Source organism: Columba livia, chromosome 14 (genome assembly GCF_036013475.1).
Source record: "Columba livia isolate bColLiv1 breed racing homer chromosome 14, bColLiv1.pat.W.v2, whole genome shotgun sequence".
Taxonomy (NCBI): Eukaryota; Metazoa; Chordata; class Aves; order Columbiformes; family Columbidae; genus Columba; species Columba livia.
Window position 1 is genome coordinate 15,207,593 of NC_088615.1, and position 15,314 is coordinate 15,222,906.

Here is a 15,314-nt window from a genome sequence, read left to right on the forward strand (position 1 = left end):
AAAAAGCAAGTCCAGTGTTTTCCTCCACACGTTCTGCCAAGAGCACAAACAAACTGGCACTGTGGTGGAATAATAAACATTGGGGGTAACTCTGTCCTGTGGCTCATCCAGATTCATGGCGCCAAGTTCCCTCTGCTGAAGGGCAGATGAGGTTGGTGGGAGCCAAAAGAGCTCCCAGCCTAGAGGCTCTTTTGGAGAGCAGGCTGCTACCCCAAACCTCTCCTGAGCCCGGAGCCCAAGCACAGCTGAACCCATAAGCAAAACAGGCCTGTGGCTTTGTTCTCACCCGTAGCTTACGTGTTGCACACCAGTCCGTTGTGGGAAAAGCTGATTTTCAGTTGGTGTCTGTCAAGATATAAGGGTTTATCTTTGCACACTGTTAACACAGGAGCCGCTCTGTGCTCCACGCTTATCAGGATATGAAAGCCTTGAGTTCAGTGGTACTTCTATAGCTTGTGTTAGACAACACCTGAAAGAGATGAGGCAGACTCAGGACTGTGCAGCGCATCATCCTGGCTGCTCCAAAGAACCTGCCTGGGCTCATGTCACTGCCCTCTGCCCAGCGTCACCTCTGGGGCCACAGCAACACCAGTCATAACACCAGCCTCTTCCAGGACACCACTGCACACAGGCTGACTTGCTTCGCTGTAGGATATATTAGCAAAAATTGATTTTGGTGCCTCTGACATGCCTGACCTACTTGCAGTAGGATAAGGGCTGAGTGGCTTGCTTACTTTGTCACTTACTTTCCATACCTGGTCCTTGCCAAGCATCTGTTTGACCACCAAAATGGCCTTGGGACCACTGTGTGTGCCCTGCTGAGGCCAGAGTCAATATCTTGTGTTACAGCAGGGCTATAGAGGGAAACAATCACATGTGAGCTGTATTGAAGTGGAAAATTCTATCAAGGTGAGAACAAAATTATACATAGGAGAAAATAAAGCAGGAGTCCATACTTCCTAGATTTTAAGAGTTTCTGAAGTAAGATGTTTCCCCTGGCCAAGCCAACAACTCTTTCAGAATATTCTCATAAAGTATCTGGAAAAGAAAAACAAAACAAACACCAAAAAATACCCACCAAACCCCTCCTTCCCCTACTCCTTTCTGTCCCTCCCTTCCTCTTGAAGTTATCAAAATCAGCAATAAATGAGAACAGACAGAGCTGATGCTTTTCAAGACAATGTGCTGTTTGCTGGGCCCCGTCAATAAAAAAACATTTTGCTGCACAGAGCTTTAACTTAGAACGAGTTCTGAGCAAGTTCAAAGCATGAAGTTGTAACAAAAGCCGCATCTAATGAAAGCAAGCCTTGAGACGAGCAGTCTACTATAAGCTACAAAGAAATTATTTTTGTTAACATTAATATTTGGCAGCCAGTGTAGAACACATAAGGGCATTTTAGTTGGGTTTTAAATAAAGGAATTGACACAGAAAGAAGGTAATGATTTTTTTAATAGAAGATCTCTCCAGGGGGGTTGTGTTCATATCACAAACATTCACTTTATTACATTTTATGGAATGGACTTTAAATGCCAGTATATACAAGCCAACATTTCATTATTGGAGTTTGTGTTTATTCACTTGCCATAGTCAGTCTGGTCCCCTTTGTCTTCTTGTGCCGCTCTTTGTAAAAGCCATGATTTATGAATATGTGGTTTAGATCCTTCCCAATATAGTGTGGTGAAGCGGTTCGATAAAAAGTTATTAAAGTAAAAAAAAAAAAAAATCTATATTTTTGCGTGCTTTTCCCACCTCCTATAGGAAACCCCAGTACGAGACTTTTACACTGAGCAAACACCACGTGCATGAGGCTGCAACACGAGTTACACGCTCAGACGCCTCATTCAGCCAAAGCTCCCGCTGAGCCGCAGCCCCTGCAGGCAACCACTGCTTTGCCTACAGCACTGCAGGATCATGCCCTGAAAGTTATGAGAGTTGCACAGACCAAAAAAGGAGGGGGAAAAACTGCCATAAAGCGTTCATTTTAAAATCAGGAAGTCTTCCAGTAGCCTTAAGCTGCACAGTACCAAATGGCATTCAGTTCTCAAACATAAACTGTGTGTGCCACGTAGTTAATTTATTTCTAAAACAAAGCTCTCAGGTCCTGCTGATTGCAGGATAAACAAAGCTGACTGACAGTTCCCAGAGCCCCCTTTGATTCTGAATTTCTGCAGAAACATAACACTGTGTCAGCCTAAAATAAAGAGTGAAAGGCTGATTTAGATCATTGTGGCTCAGCCCATGCCTGGGTTTTTCACCCAGCAGCGCTGCTCTCTTGCCACAGCTGCACAGCCACATGAAGCAGGGGATGACAAATTGGCCACTTGCCTGTGGCTGGCAAGAAACAAGAGCTGCTTGTAGCAGTGAGAGCCGAAGGAGGCACTCCCCAGCATGAAAAATAATCTGTTTGTGAGGAAGACATGGGAGCTGGTAGCATTATCTGCTGAACTGCAGCACAACAGGAAGAGTATATGGGTTACAAAACAATTTTGCTGGCTGCATTTTGTGTTCCCCCACCGGAGCAGGAACACCCAGATGAGGTTACACAGGAAGGTGTCCAGGCGGGTTGGAATGTCTGCACAGAAGGAGACTCCACAACCCCCCTGGGCAGCCTGGGCCAGGCTCTGCCACCCTCACTAAGAAGAAGTTTCTTCTCAAACTTAAGTGGAACCTCTTGTGTTCCAGTTTGTACCCATTGCCCCTTGTCCTATCATTGGTTGTCACTGAGAAGAGCCTGGCTCCATCCTCCTGACACTCACCCTTTATATATCTGTAAACACTAATAAGGTCACCCCTCAGTGTCCTCTTGTCCAGCTCCAGAGCCCCAGCTCCCTCAGCCTTTCCTCACACGGGAGATGCTCCACTCCCTCCAGCATCTTGGTGGCTGCGCTGGACTCTCTCCAGCAGTTCCCTGTCCAGCTGGAACTGAGGGGCCACAACTGGACACAATATTCCAGATGTTGTCTCCCCAGGGCAGAGTAGAGGGGCAGGAGAACCTCAGACACAGGAGCTATTGAGACAGCAGTCACAGTCCCTCTGCTGCTGTTCTCTCTAGCAAACAAAGAATAACAGCTCTTATCCTACATCCTCTTGGACATCTAAACTAGAAGGTTACAGCCTGCTTCTGAATACTGAGATAATTCTGGCACCTGTAGCACTCTATGGCCTGCCACATGCTGTCCTACACACCCACCCCTGGCCAGGTGAGAGGTGGGATGCTGGAACGAAAAGCAGGTACAAGCACAGGAGCCCAGCACAGCCACTCAGCTGAACAAGCAGTTGTCCAGAGTCAATGTTGCCAATGCTGGAGCACCAAGGCTTTGAATCTCGCACGCTTCACACACTCTTCTGCTCTGCACCTCAGGAAATGCAACAGAGCATTTTGTCCACGTTGGATTCACTGAGGTTACATACCTGGATGCCCGTTGGCAAGATTCCTCTCCCCTGCTGAAGTAGGAAAATGAAGCGACTCATTTCTACTAAAAATATAGGTAATAGGCCCAATAAAACACATTGACCAGCAGGAAAAACAAAGGGAAAAGCAATTTGGAGTAGTGGTCTACATTGCTGGGGTTCTGAATTGTGAAATAACCAATAATCCTGTGCATTTTGTTTCTCAAGACACATTTGATTTTCTCATGAGTTTTCATGGTCAAGTCACTGCGGTTCACATTATCACTTGAAATCTCAATGCTTGTAAAGCTGATTTTCTGTTTATAGCTGGTGATGGAGCTGTTGAGGACGTTAGTGATGTTGACTTCTCTCATTTCTTTAGTGAGTTCATTTGCAGGCCCCTAGGAGACAAGAATGTACAGTTCATTTTAGGGTTTGTCTTCTCCTGCAGAGGAAAAGTGCTTTAATAAAGAAGGAGACCATAAGGATAAAGATAAAACAACACAGGTTCATATGTATTCATCTCAATATTCAAACATGCCTTTCAGCTGCTGCCTATTTTTAAGGGTGCCTGAATTCCCAGAAATGCCTGTGTTTCCACCACTGTATTCCTGGAGGTATTTTGAGATCTTAGAGCAAGTCTCACTGCGTCACTGAGCAACCCAATATCCATCTCCTCCAAGACATCCATCTCTTCACATCTGCACAGTGACTTAATGGCTGGGGAGCTCGGCATCGAGGTGGGAAACCTCTTTTCCCTCTGACAGGATTTGGACCCTTGATGACCACTGGACTACTATCATAATTGACTATTTAATTTCTCGCACTGCTTTAGCAGAGCTCTTTGAACAATTCATTCACCCTCACAACCCCCACAGAACATGGTGGGAATGATGTTTGGTGCTGTCTTCCAGGAAGGAAGGAAGAAGAGCTCAGCTTTCCTCTGATACAGGAATTATCTTCCAGATCAGTGTCCTAATCGGAGTTATTCCATAGAAGAGCGAAGAGGTGTGTTATACTGGTGCTTCTTTGGCTGCCTTTTGCAAAGGTGCTTCATGCTCTGACATGAGCGCAGCTCAGGGCTACAGATCCAGTTCCAGCAGCTGGCCAAAGTGCCTTCCCAAATGTGGTCCTGCAAATCTAACCTGTCAGCTAAGGCTGTTGTGCAGCAGGTTATGGCACAGACACAGCGCTCTGGTGTTATTCACATGTTTGTTGCACATAAAGATTTAGACTTAGCGACAATTAGGAGAAGCAATTTTTCCTGTATCCATAACAGGAAGACCAATTGTCTTATTCAGCTAATGGAGGGCTAATTACTGTCTATCCAAGATAACTAGGCTTATTAAGGTGGATCAGGCTTTACCTCTTGAGGTGCTTTAGCTCCACATTTCTGTGATGAGCTGTAGTGAGCCATGGCATATTCCACCAGGGCACCAAAGATGAAGCTGAAGCAGATGCCGAGGTAAACGTCAATGGCCTTAATGAAACAGTTGGTTTTCGAAAGTGAACTTCGTGAGCCGATCATCAGAGTTGTCATGGAAAGCACTGTTGTTACTCCTTGGAAAGCAGAAAAGGAAAGACCTTCTCTTGCAGACACACTGGAAAAGCTTGGCCTGTCCTTCTGCACGTGCTCTAGTGTGAGCCAGATAAAGCACATCACTCCTTACCCAAATCCAAATAATCTGTCAAGTAAAATGCTCTAGTAGCGTTAGCTACTCATTTCACATAAGCTGTCCCTGTCTTTGACACCTTGGCTCCAACAGGCACTTGGCTCTTGTATTTTTCCTGCTTTCGGTAAAAGAAGACCCCCATCCCTGCCCCCTCCAAAGCACATCACAGAATGTGTCCTCTGCCCTCGACCCGGAGCCTTGGCCACACACAGCTCTGCGGGTGGACAAGTGTGCCAGCCGCAGCACATTTTCCATGCTCCTTACAGATCACCCAGCTCTGCCACAAGGAAAAGCAGCACATGAGCGCTCCAGTTATCACAGAGCAGAGAGCTCAAACAAACTACCGTCTACCCGGCCCTCGGAGGTTCCCCTGCCTGCTTAAACCTTCTCCCTTCCTCAGGCAGTAACTCACCAATGCAGGTTCTTGCAGGCACTGAATCCAATGTGATCCAAAAAGAAACCCAGGACAACATGACGAGCAGAGTGGAGGGCACGTAGGTCTCCAAAATGAAGTAAAGGACATTTCTTCTCAGCTCGAACTGCAATATCAGTCGTGGGTAATTGCCTGTTCATGAAAGGAAGAAACACAGCGACCATGAGATTCCCAAGGACACTTGAACTGGGAGAGCCCACACCAGCCCTGCAGCTGAGGTTTATCTAATGTACCCTCGATGAGAGGACACAAACACACAGCGTTGCTGGACAAGAGACATCTAGAACAACGTGGGGCTTGTAAAGGGGCTCCTGAACTTCATCCACAGTGAAAACATTTTATACTTGTGTCTTAGAGCAGAGAAGGGTTGATGCTTTCATCTGTTCTCTTGTACTCAGCACAGCACATTTTGCCCAATCACTGCTTTGAAAAGGCATTGCCAGGTTCAGTCTTATCTGATGGCTTAGAAATAAACAGAAGATTTTTCTCTCAATTCCAGCAGGCTTTGGCTAATGTCCCAAAGCATCCCAATGTCTTGTCATCACAGGGAATTAGAACCCCTGTATTCATTAGTAATTAGTGATCTTTTATAATTGCGTCTTTTTGTGCTGAAAAAAAAAAAATCAGTAATTTTTTTAAAAACAGTTTGTCATAATACTGACATAAGGGTTCTGGAGCTGGATTGCTAGTATTTTCAGGAGACATTTCTGCTGTTTAAACAATAGTTCCATTTGAAATGGAGAAACAAACCCCATGTTGTTTGTGGGCTGTGTACACAACAGAAAACAACAAAACATTGTTATTTTTAAAACTTGGTCATTCTAAGGAAGTTTTGCCTCCTTTCATAGTGTCTGGATCGGAGCTAAGAGTATTTACACTGATAATGAAAAAGACATGGAATTCTGATGTACAAAGATCTTATTCCATCATGATAGAGCTGTAATTTCCAAACAAAAGTGTATTTTAAAGGTTATTTTTATTCCCAGTGACTGTAACCATGTGTCTCTGAAGCATTTATAGTTTGCACACCTGGGAGGAAGGGAGAGAGTTTCTTCAGGTAGGGGTGGAGAAGGAAAGAAGTGGAGAATTTTTTAAAAATAGGTAAAGGAAAATCCATCAAGTGAATATAGCATATTAAAAGCCCCATCTTTCTGTAGATTTCCATCTTACAGAATATCCTAATTGCAACTATTCTTAATTTTATTTCACCAGCTTTCTGTCCATCTGTTTCTGTGAAATTAAGATTTGTTAAAGACTTCACTGGCTCAGGCTTGAGTCAAAAGATACTGGCCCATGGAAGGGAAACACTTGAGAGCTTCTCTTGCTTTTCTCTTTCATGGATTTACCTGTTTCCATCTGTGACTTCGAGACCAGGGTGTAGTAATGTTCCACTGTGTACTGAGAGAGCTGCAACTTCTCCAAGCCGTGGACAGAATCATTCCCTCTCAACCACGTGAAGACAACATCGTTTTCATCATATCCCCCTAAGGAGAACATAAAGACCCACGTTACTGTGGTTCAGCCAGTAAAGGCCCGGCTATTGCCCTGCCCTGTGTCCCGAGTGGGGGCAGGAACACGACCCAGGTGTTGTAGGTGGACAAAGACCCTCTGAGCTATGTTGGACTGGGCAGACATTGGCTGGTCCTTCAGTGCTGGACTTCGAGTCTGATGGTTCAGATCTCCACAGGAACATGCACCGCTGTGAACGCTGAACAACACGCAAAGCTGCCGAGAACCTCTTTTAATCGTTTACGTGGCGTATTTCTATTTTTAAATGTTTTAACACTTTAAAAGATAATGTATTCCTGTCATCTGCAGTTTGATTACATGCAGCAAGATAAAACTACTGCAGCGATCAACCCTCAAACACAATCTCTCCAGTCGTGAGAGAAGAGCAGGAGAAACGCAGTGGTTAAAAAAACAGAATACAGATCCCATTGAACCCTTACCAGGTATCAGAAGCACATTTCACTGAATAATCTATTCAAGTGCTTAAAAATATCAGAAAAGGTGTTTTCAGTTAGTCAAGAGCTTGGAGCTGAAGCTGCTATGTGGTTTTGAACCAGGCTCTTCCGACTGTGTATGTTTTGTCCAGAAAACTTGCTCATTAGTGCAGCTTTTTCTACATATCATTCCTCCTATCCCCAAAGGCTTTAAGTTACTGAAGACAAATACATGCATCCAACATTTAGGAAACACCAAACTCCTGCCTCAAAATGATGGGATCAACAATTCAAGCAGTTATCATTAAACTCCGTATTTACCGTCTGAGTAATTGCCTCAAGGAATGTAAATGATGACACAACATGACCTCAGGTTGGATTGAGGGATAAAACTGGCACTGAGTTACCAGCCTGCCATTCACTTCAAAAATATCACTTAATTTAGGAAACAAGCCCATCAGTCTCACTAATTTGATTCTTTTATTAAGTGCCCCTCTTTGAGGAAATGAGTAGGGACACACTGATTCTGATAACAACCTGTTTGTCCTGGTAGAAGGAATAAGACTCAGTTGCAGCTCTATTTTTATCTAATTGTGTTTTCTTGTTAGACACAAATTACCAGAGCTTGAGTGTGATGAACTCCTAAATCAGGTGTCCAGGGTATGAATCCCTGTGTAAAATCCTAAGCATGTGACGTTTCAAAGTTTCTAAGCTGTTTTATAAATCGTGGGTACTCAGGAAAATTTTATAATAAATGATAGATGATTGTTAATTCATCTGGCATATATTTAAATAGCGTTATTTCTGGGCACTTATCCTAATGAAATCTCCAGTGAGCAATGTGCTTGTAATTTCATTGGAATTATACAGCAACAGAGCATGATGTAGGACCCAATCACTTTTAAAACAGGCCCAAACAAGCTGTGCTTTAGCAGAAGAGGCCACTCATTATTATTTCAGGAGCTATTCTTTGTAATAAAGTTAACCATGGTGAACTAATACGATTTTAATGTGAAAATAATATGTGCTTCCCTAGGTGCTTCATGCTGCAGCTCCAGAAGTTAAAATCTGGTGTTTTCAGCACTGAGATTTTTAGGTGTTTCTTTTTGTGACATGAAGTGGGAGATGCTTGCTTGTTGTGGAGCATCACAGGCACAGAACAGCAGCACTGCTCTGTCCGAGCTGCTGGCTAAGAGCCCTGTCATGTCCTAAATTTACCTGGAGTCTTTCCCAACCAGCTTTGCCGTGGATGAGCCTTTAATTAATTGAGAACAGAACTCACTGATTATTCCTTTTCTTGAGACTTTCAAGGCTGAGATTCCTCCTATTGACAAGGGTGCCATTAGCCCCATCTAGAAGCATATACCACAATGTTGGGGTTGGCCTTGGTTTCAGATCATGTGTTTGAGAGGCATGTTCAAGTCATGTCTGGCAGCACCAGCATTCACACTGTCTTGTTACAGAGATGCAACAGGTAGTAGATAACTAAAAATGTGAGAAGTTGTTCCTTGCTGTACTTGTCCTGTGCACTTACCCCACAAGTTACTTTCGAAGAAGCTGTCTGTGCAAAAGGGACCCAATTTGGCAAACCAGCTGTTATTTCTCCATCATTTATGTGCAAAATTGAACTATCTACACTTTAATAAAATATTATTATTTTAATAGAAATTCCAGTGACATGAATCCTCTGAACCGTGCATTTCAACACAAACAGTTGAAGAATGATGAAGCCAAGTTGTTTTCTTTTGGACTCTAGTATTTGCAGGAATAAAAGTCTACTCCAGAAAGTACCATGATGAATGCAAACATTCAGAATGCGTAGTTACATATGAATAAATTAATATAAATGAGTTTTTTTCTAGAATGTTTTACTTACAGCTTTCTAGCTGCAGTCTGCATGTTTGTGTGTCCATGGGGTATTTTGACAGGTCCATGTTACAAGCAACAGTAGTAGTGATTCTGTAGGAAAAGAAAGAACTTCAAAAGTTGCAATAAAGGCACATAATAAAATCTCTCTGTTTTTCTTAGCAAACTAGACCACTAAGAGTCTGCTCTGTCATTTAGATAGTGTTGACCTCTGAAATGAATGGACTGATGGCAATCAGAGAGAACCCTCCTTAAGGAGATGTGCTCTCTGCAGCCACTTCAATGAAAAAGTAACTAAAGGAGGAATTTTGCTTTGCTGTGGTGGGAGACTTAGCTTGTAGATTCATAGGTTTTCCAGTGCATTGCACATTTTATGAAGTCACCACTTGTCACCTGAGGCACAGTAACTAACTGCACACACACTCTGACTTGCTCTAATGTGGAGGGTAAACACAGTTTACTTTGCAGGTAACTGGGACACAAAAGAAATACCGCTGTATGAACTACTAACAATTGCAGTGCACGTTTCTGCAGTACACGTACAAACATGCTTTTTGCTAAAAACCAGAAATCGGGGCTGCATGGCACTGGGCAAGCACAGAGCTTTCCACTGTCTGTTAAAGTGTTACTGTTGTGATGTCCTTCCTCCATCTGACTCTGCTGGACATGTCCTGCATGACACCTGAGCTTGTGAGCTTTGTGAGCCAGTGCTGTGCTCAGGACACAGCGCAGACCACGATGGGAATCCTGACCCTGGACCAGCATTGCCAGGTGCCCAGAACAGGGGGTAATGGGTCAGAAGAGTATGGTCACAGTTGGCTTGTTGACCCCAAACTCGTAACATCTGGTATCTGCTCCTGTCCAGCAGCATTCTGGAGACCTATTCTGAACCAGCAGCAGCAGCAAAGCCAAAGGTTGATTTACCTTAAGGCATACAAGATAGTGCCATTAGAGAACAGCCTGATGAGGCGGTTCCCCACAGTAACATCGTGCAGGAAGGACCTTTTGGACTCCACAATGTACGTGTCTGGTACCCAGAGCAATTCCACGAGACGAGCATCTAGCGAGAAGCTCTTGTTGCCATGAAAGACCAAGCGGGGGTCTGTCCAGCGCTGCTGCAGATAGATCGTAGCTGTGTAATCCTGGGAAAGAGAAAAAAACCTGCGTGGATGTGTGGATGTGTGTCCAGAACACCTCTGAGCACAGCAAGGGTGTGCCATGTGTCACAGGAGCCAGAACACACATTTCTTCAACATACCACAACAGCTCAGATTCAGGTACATGCAGCAGATCTGGTAGATTTTCACCATGCTTTTATTTACTCTATTACATTTCTAATGTACTTACATTCTGAGGTGTAGTGTTTGAGGACTAAAGATTATTCTCATAGTATTTCTTTTTAAAAGAGCAATTGTTGTAATTGATATTTTTTTGTGTCTATTTTACAGGTAATAAAACAGATGGGCAACGCACACTTGAGGCCACTCAGCAAATCATGGACATTAAAAATCAGTCATTGTCTAGATTTGGAAAATGACACGTATATTATAAACACCATCATGAAAGAGACATGGGCACTTTGGAGAAAAATAAGTAAGCAAAACCAACCTGTTATTTCACTGAGGTCTTAAAAAATCCCACAAACAAATCAAAGAACAAAACTTGTAGCATCTTGTTTAATAGGAATTTTGAATCTAAGGACACTGGGATGCAGTTGAGGTTAGCCTGCCAAAATCTACCTGCAGTGACTGGAGTATTTTCATAAAAATACTAATGAGTACTCAGCCCTGCAGAGAATTCTTTACTGAGCCTTCTGGACAGTCACAGGGCACTGTTGTACTATTTCACTTGCTTCCTTATACATGAAGTAAATGCACGCAGTAATGCTTTTTATTTTCAAAACATTTCTGTCACAGACAGTCTGATACCAGTCACTATGTTTTACCACAGATATAGTGCCTGTCCATGGAAGATGAAGCAATTCTGTTCCATTCAATCTATAATTTGTGAAATGCTTTACGAGAAAAGGTCTAAATAAGTATCCGGTGTCAGCATTGGCTTTTGCAACTTTAAAAATTTTGCTCTCGGTCTGTGACAGAGGAAAAAACACCAAATAATGCACTGTTAAGGCTTTCAATACAGTGAATTATAATATTGACAAAAGTGAAGAATCTTAGTTGATTTCCAGGTTTTATTGAAGCACAGAGTAAGCCACTGCAATGTTTTTCATGTGGTCAGAGCAACTTAGATGGACCATCAAAAAGAAAAACTGCAGAAGAGGACCTATTTTACAAGGCCCTTTAATTTAGTTAGAGATATGTGAGTAATTGATTTTGTTGGTTCTGCCCCTTCCCCAAAATGAAGAGCTTTAGCAAAGTTACAATATTTTGTTTCTCTAGAAGAGAAAGTCAGTGCTGTTCTTGAAAATGCTGAAATTAATGTTGAAATTGTTCCTGATGGAACTTCCAGCTGTTTGGACTTGAACTATTTGCTGCATTTACCCAAGTTACCCACAGTTTTGGTCAGCCTGAAACTGGAGTTTTCAGCGATCTGTGTTTGAAATCCGGCTGTTATCAGAAGTGAGGGGAACCAGACTCATCAGTGGGGGGAATATGTTCTCTGTGTGTTTGACTTTTTGTTTTTCCTATGAGGATGACCAGTCCTTTGAGCCTTAGACTGTGTTGCAGCTCACAGCCTCATTTCTCCTCCTTGAGAAGAAACCCCATCTGTGTCTTCAAACAACACCAGCACATCTAACAGAGGCCACCTCTACCCTGCACACTGGAAAGCTAAGGGAGAGGAAATTCCATTTTTCCCATTTTCAAGGGGCCTGATTTCCAATGGGTGCTGAGTTTTGCACCACTAAGACCTTCAGAGCCATCTCTATCTACTGACAAGCCCACATTACTACGACATCTACATAGTTAGCAGTCATAAATTAGCTCTGTTCTCATCACACCTCTGAAAGTGGTCAAGAGAGTAAAGCAAAGCTCCTTGAAAATGCTGTGCTGAACATGCAGGAATATATGACAAGTCTCTCAGGCAGATCTTACTCTTATCTCTTATAAAAATGTTTTCACTTACCATGTCGCTCTCAGATATACTAGAAATACTTGCGACGTCCAGAGTCATTGCAATTTGAACAGGGTCTCCTGTGGAGGGAAAAAAAAAACTTAAGCAGAGAGAAGAGTGAAAGGCACAATAAAAGGGCTCCAGATGGTGTGTGGTGCCTTCTCTAAAACTGCAGGAGCCCAAAGAGTGAGACATAGTTTTAGAGCATTAGGGTCACAAATGACATTATGATCCGAAATAAAATTCTGTGTTTGGTGATGAGACCAGAGAGCAAACATCCACCAACTATGAAGATGTACAGTTGAGATAAGCACCATTTCAGTGACATTTGTGACAGGGCTACCTTATGCCTTGTCACCCCATCCACAACACCCACACAGTGGCAAGAAGGATGAACTGTGCACCAAGCAGCATTTAGGCACAGCTCTCGAAGGATTTCTCACGCACAGGTAGCAATCGGCGTCCTTGTTTCTCAGAGAGGAAAAACTACAAGGCAGAGAAATTCAGTGATCCCTGAGTCCATACACTGGGCTACAAACAGCAAAATGCAAGAGCTTTTGCCTCTTTTTACTTATTATATTATTACTGTTCTACGTAAAAGCGACTTTTCGGGATTCCAAGTCCTGAATCCCGGTCGCGCCCGCTTTGTGACGCTCTGAAAATCCACCACGAGAGGGCAGCTCCTCCCCAGGCATGTCCGGGCAGGGGCTGGGGGATCAACAGACAATTACACAAAGACACACACTGTCCCTGAGGCTGGGCCTGGTTTGTCTAATCCCCAGCACGGATTTGGGCTCTGAGTAGGGCTCAGTGCTTTCCAAGGCAGCTCTCTGCTTAGGTGACAACACAGCAATGCCTTTCCTCAGTCATCTAAATCACACTTGCAGAAGTCCCAGGGACATAGTTCCTAAATTTCCTTCCAGGTGTTTTGGGGTTTTTTGTTTGTTTTAAACTGTTTTTAAACAGTTTTGAATTTGTTTTAAACTGTTCCAAACCCCAAAATATATTTCATTTGCCTTTTGTTTGTTTGTTTTAGTAGCTGTCATTCACATTCTCCATCTTCATTTTAGACATTGAGACACTTGAAGCCCACTCACATTAATGACCAGAGGGAAGATCTGTGAGGACTTGGGGCCCCTGGAGGAGGTCAAACCACAGCCCTGACCATTTTTGTTTACTATTTATGGCTCTGGTAGGCATAGACCGGTGTAGGTGTGGTTAATCTCCATTCAGAAGCATCTGTTCACTGATGTGACAGGATCTAGAGGAGCTTTTTAATTCCTGCATGAGATCAGACATTCTAGGCATAACAAACTGGTAAAATGTATATTGTCCCAGAAATTTATCACCATGGTCAGAAAAAGGAAGAAGCCAAAAGCTGCCAGTAGCAGGTCAGTCACAGGAGCTACAGTGGAAACATCCAAGTCCTGCTGAAAGCTGATGGGGAGTTTTTCTATTAAGCATAGATTCATTAATGAGTTCTGGCAGAAAAGCAAATTTGATAAAAATTTTTATAGCTGTTTTTTAAATTTCCATCAATATTTTTCAGGTTCTGAATGTTTGTTCTGATAAACCCTTTTCTCTGATTGACAGCACTCATCTGGAAGGTGGGAGACCTGACACCCAAATTGGACAATAGCCCCAGCAAAGTTCCTGAACACCTGACTGTCCTTCGAGTGCTCCCTACTCCCTAGAGTTTCACAAGGGGTTAAGGCAGGTTTAGCCTGTGTCTCAGTGTGAAGTGAAAGCCTGTGTCAAAAGTCGATATTTCTGGCAAGGAGAATGGCTTTATTCCTCTATAGCTGCAATCCGCTAAATAGATGTACATGAACAAAAACAAAGCGGCGAATGACAAGGGTCAGACTCCAAACAAACACATGTACAATTCAGTTACTCTGGTACGTCTTTCCTAGAGGTGCTGAAGTTTATAAATTCCCTGCCCTTCACCTCACAGGTGGACATGATTTCGTGCCCCACATGTACAACCACAATCTATCCAAGACAACAGTGGATGCACAGAAAGGATGGCAGCCCTGGCTACCACCTAATTTAAAAGGAACACAGCCTTTTGAACTGCGGCATGCTAAAGAAAGCTTAAAGCATGCTCTACTTTCCCCACAAGTCTTACAGACTGTTCTTCAAAGTGTCAAACGTGTGGAGCCAACATACCGCCAAAGTAGGGCCGGAGGTATTTGTTGTATCCCATGGTGAGGTTCTCAAATCCAGGGAGGGACCTTGTGTCGCTGCTCTGCAAGTTGGATACGTGACCCAGGGAGCACCTTCTGGGGACACAAACATGAACTGTTACATGTAGCTGGGCACATCTGGTCTGTAGATGTGTTTCCAGCTCGTGCTCAAACAAATAAATTGCATAAAATGCTTATTAAAAATAAGTAGATCATTGAAACCACAAGCACTTGCTCACGTTGCTTATCTTAGCTGAATAACTAGCACCTTGAAGAGGTGGGAAAACATCAAATTACCTCAGCTAATAGCTACCAGTTTGCACACACAGTAGCTTAAGGACATTCTTAAAATGTCCCAGACAAATCAAGCAGGGTCTATATATAACAAGTCTTAATATTAATCTGCAATCTCCCCCTTCCCACTCCTCCTCATACAGTCTATATAAGGAATGTGCATTTCTTTTTTCTCCTGCTTTTAACAGCATGAGACAAATCTTACTGACCAGCAGCTCCTCCTCCCTAATTACTCATCCCCTAAAGCAGCTTTCATCCTCCTCTGCTGGTGTCAGGCAGTGTCTCTACAGCTGCTGTCAGGAGCAAAACCCCCGAGTACACCGGAGGGGAAAGATGAAGCACCAAGCACTTCACAGACACCAACAAAGCTTTGCAGGCTGAGCCACCCCTCGCTGCTGGGGGTACAGAAGGTCCAACTCTAAGTTACACTGTCAAAATCATTGTTTTGTGGACAGA

General features: G+C 43.4%; 1 protein-coding gene and 1 long non-coding RNA gene across 10 annotated transcripts in view; one reads left to right on the forward strand and one right to left on the reverse strand.

Moving 5' to 3' along the window:
- Positions 1-14,662, forward strand: part of LOC135575432 (uncharacterized) — a 26,663-nt gene extending 12,001 nt beyond the window's left edge. The window contains exons 2-3 of the long non-coding RNA XR_010466212.1: positions 10,755-10,899; positions 13,972-14,662. This is a non-coding gene — a long non-coding RNA (uncharacterized LOC135575432). The remainder of the gene's footprint in view (positions 1-10,754; positions 10,900-13,971) is intronic.
- The window catches only part of GABRP (gamma-aminobutyric acid type A receptor subunit pi), a 35,902-nt gene continuing 22,020 nt past the window's right edge, over positions 1,433-15,314 (reverse strand). For 4 of the 9 annotated variants that reach the window (XM_065030108.1, XM_065030110.1, XM_065030109.1 and 1 more), the window contains 8 exons: positions 14,548-14,660; positions 12,391-12,458; positions 10,231-10,448; positions 9,317-9,399; positions 6,844-6,981; positions 5,477-5,629; positions 4,758-5,026; positions 1,433-3,792 (listed from right to left, as the gene is read on the reverse strand). In XM_065030108.1, the coding sequence (XP_064886180.1) occupies positions 3,478-3,792; positions 4,758-5,026; positions 5,477-5,629; positions 6,844-6,981; positions 9,317-9,399; positions 10,231-10,448; positions 12,391-12,458; positions 14,548-14,660 (1,357 nt within the window). In that variant the 3' untranslated portion in view covers positions 1,433-3,477. The remainder of the gene's footprint in view (positions 3,793-4,757; positions 5,027-5,476; positions 5,630-6,843; positions 6,982-9,316; positions 9,400-10,230; positions 10,449-12,390; positions 12,459-14,547; positions 14,661-15,314) is intronic. The other 5 variants (XM_065030111.1, XM_021289155.2, XM_013367351.3 and 2 more) reach the window with 2 other exon arrangements.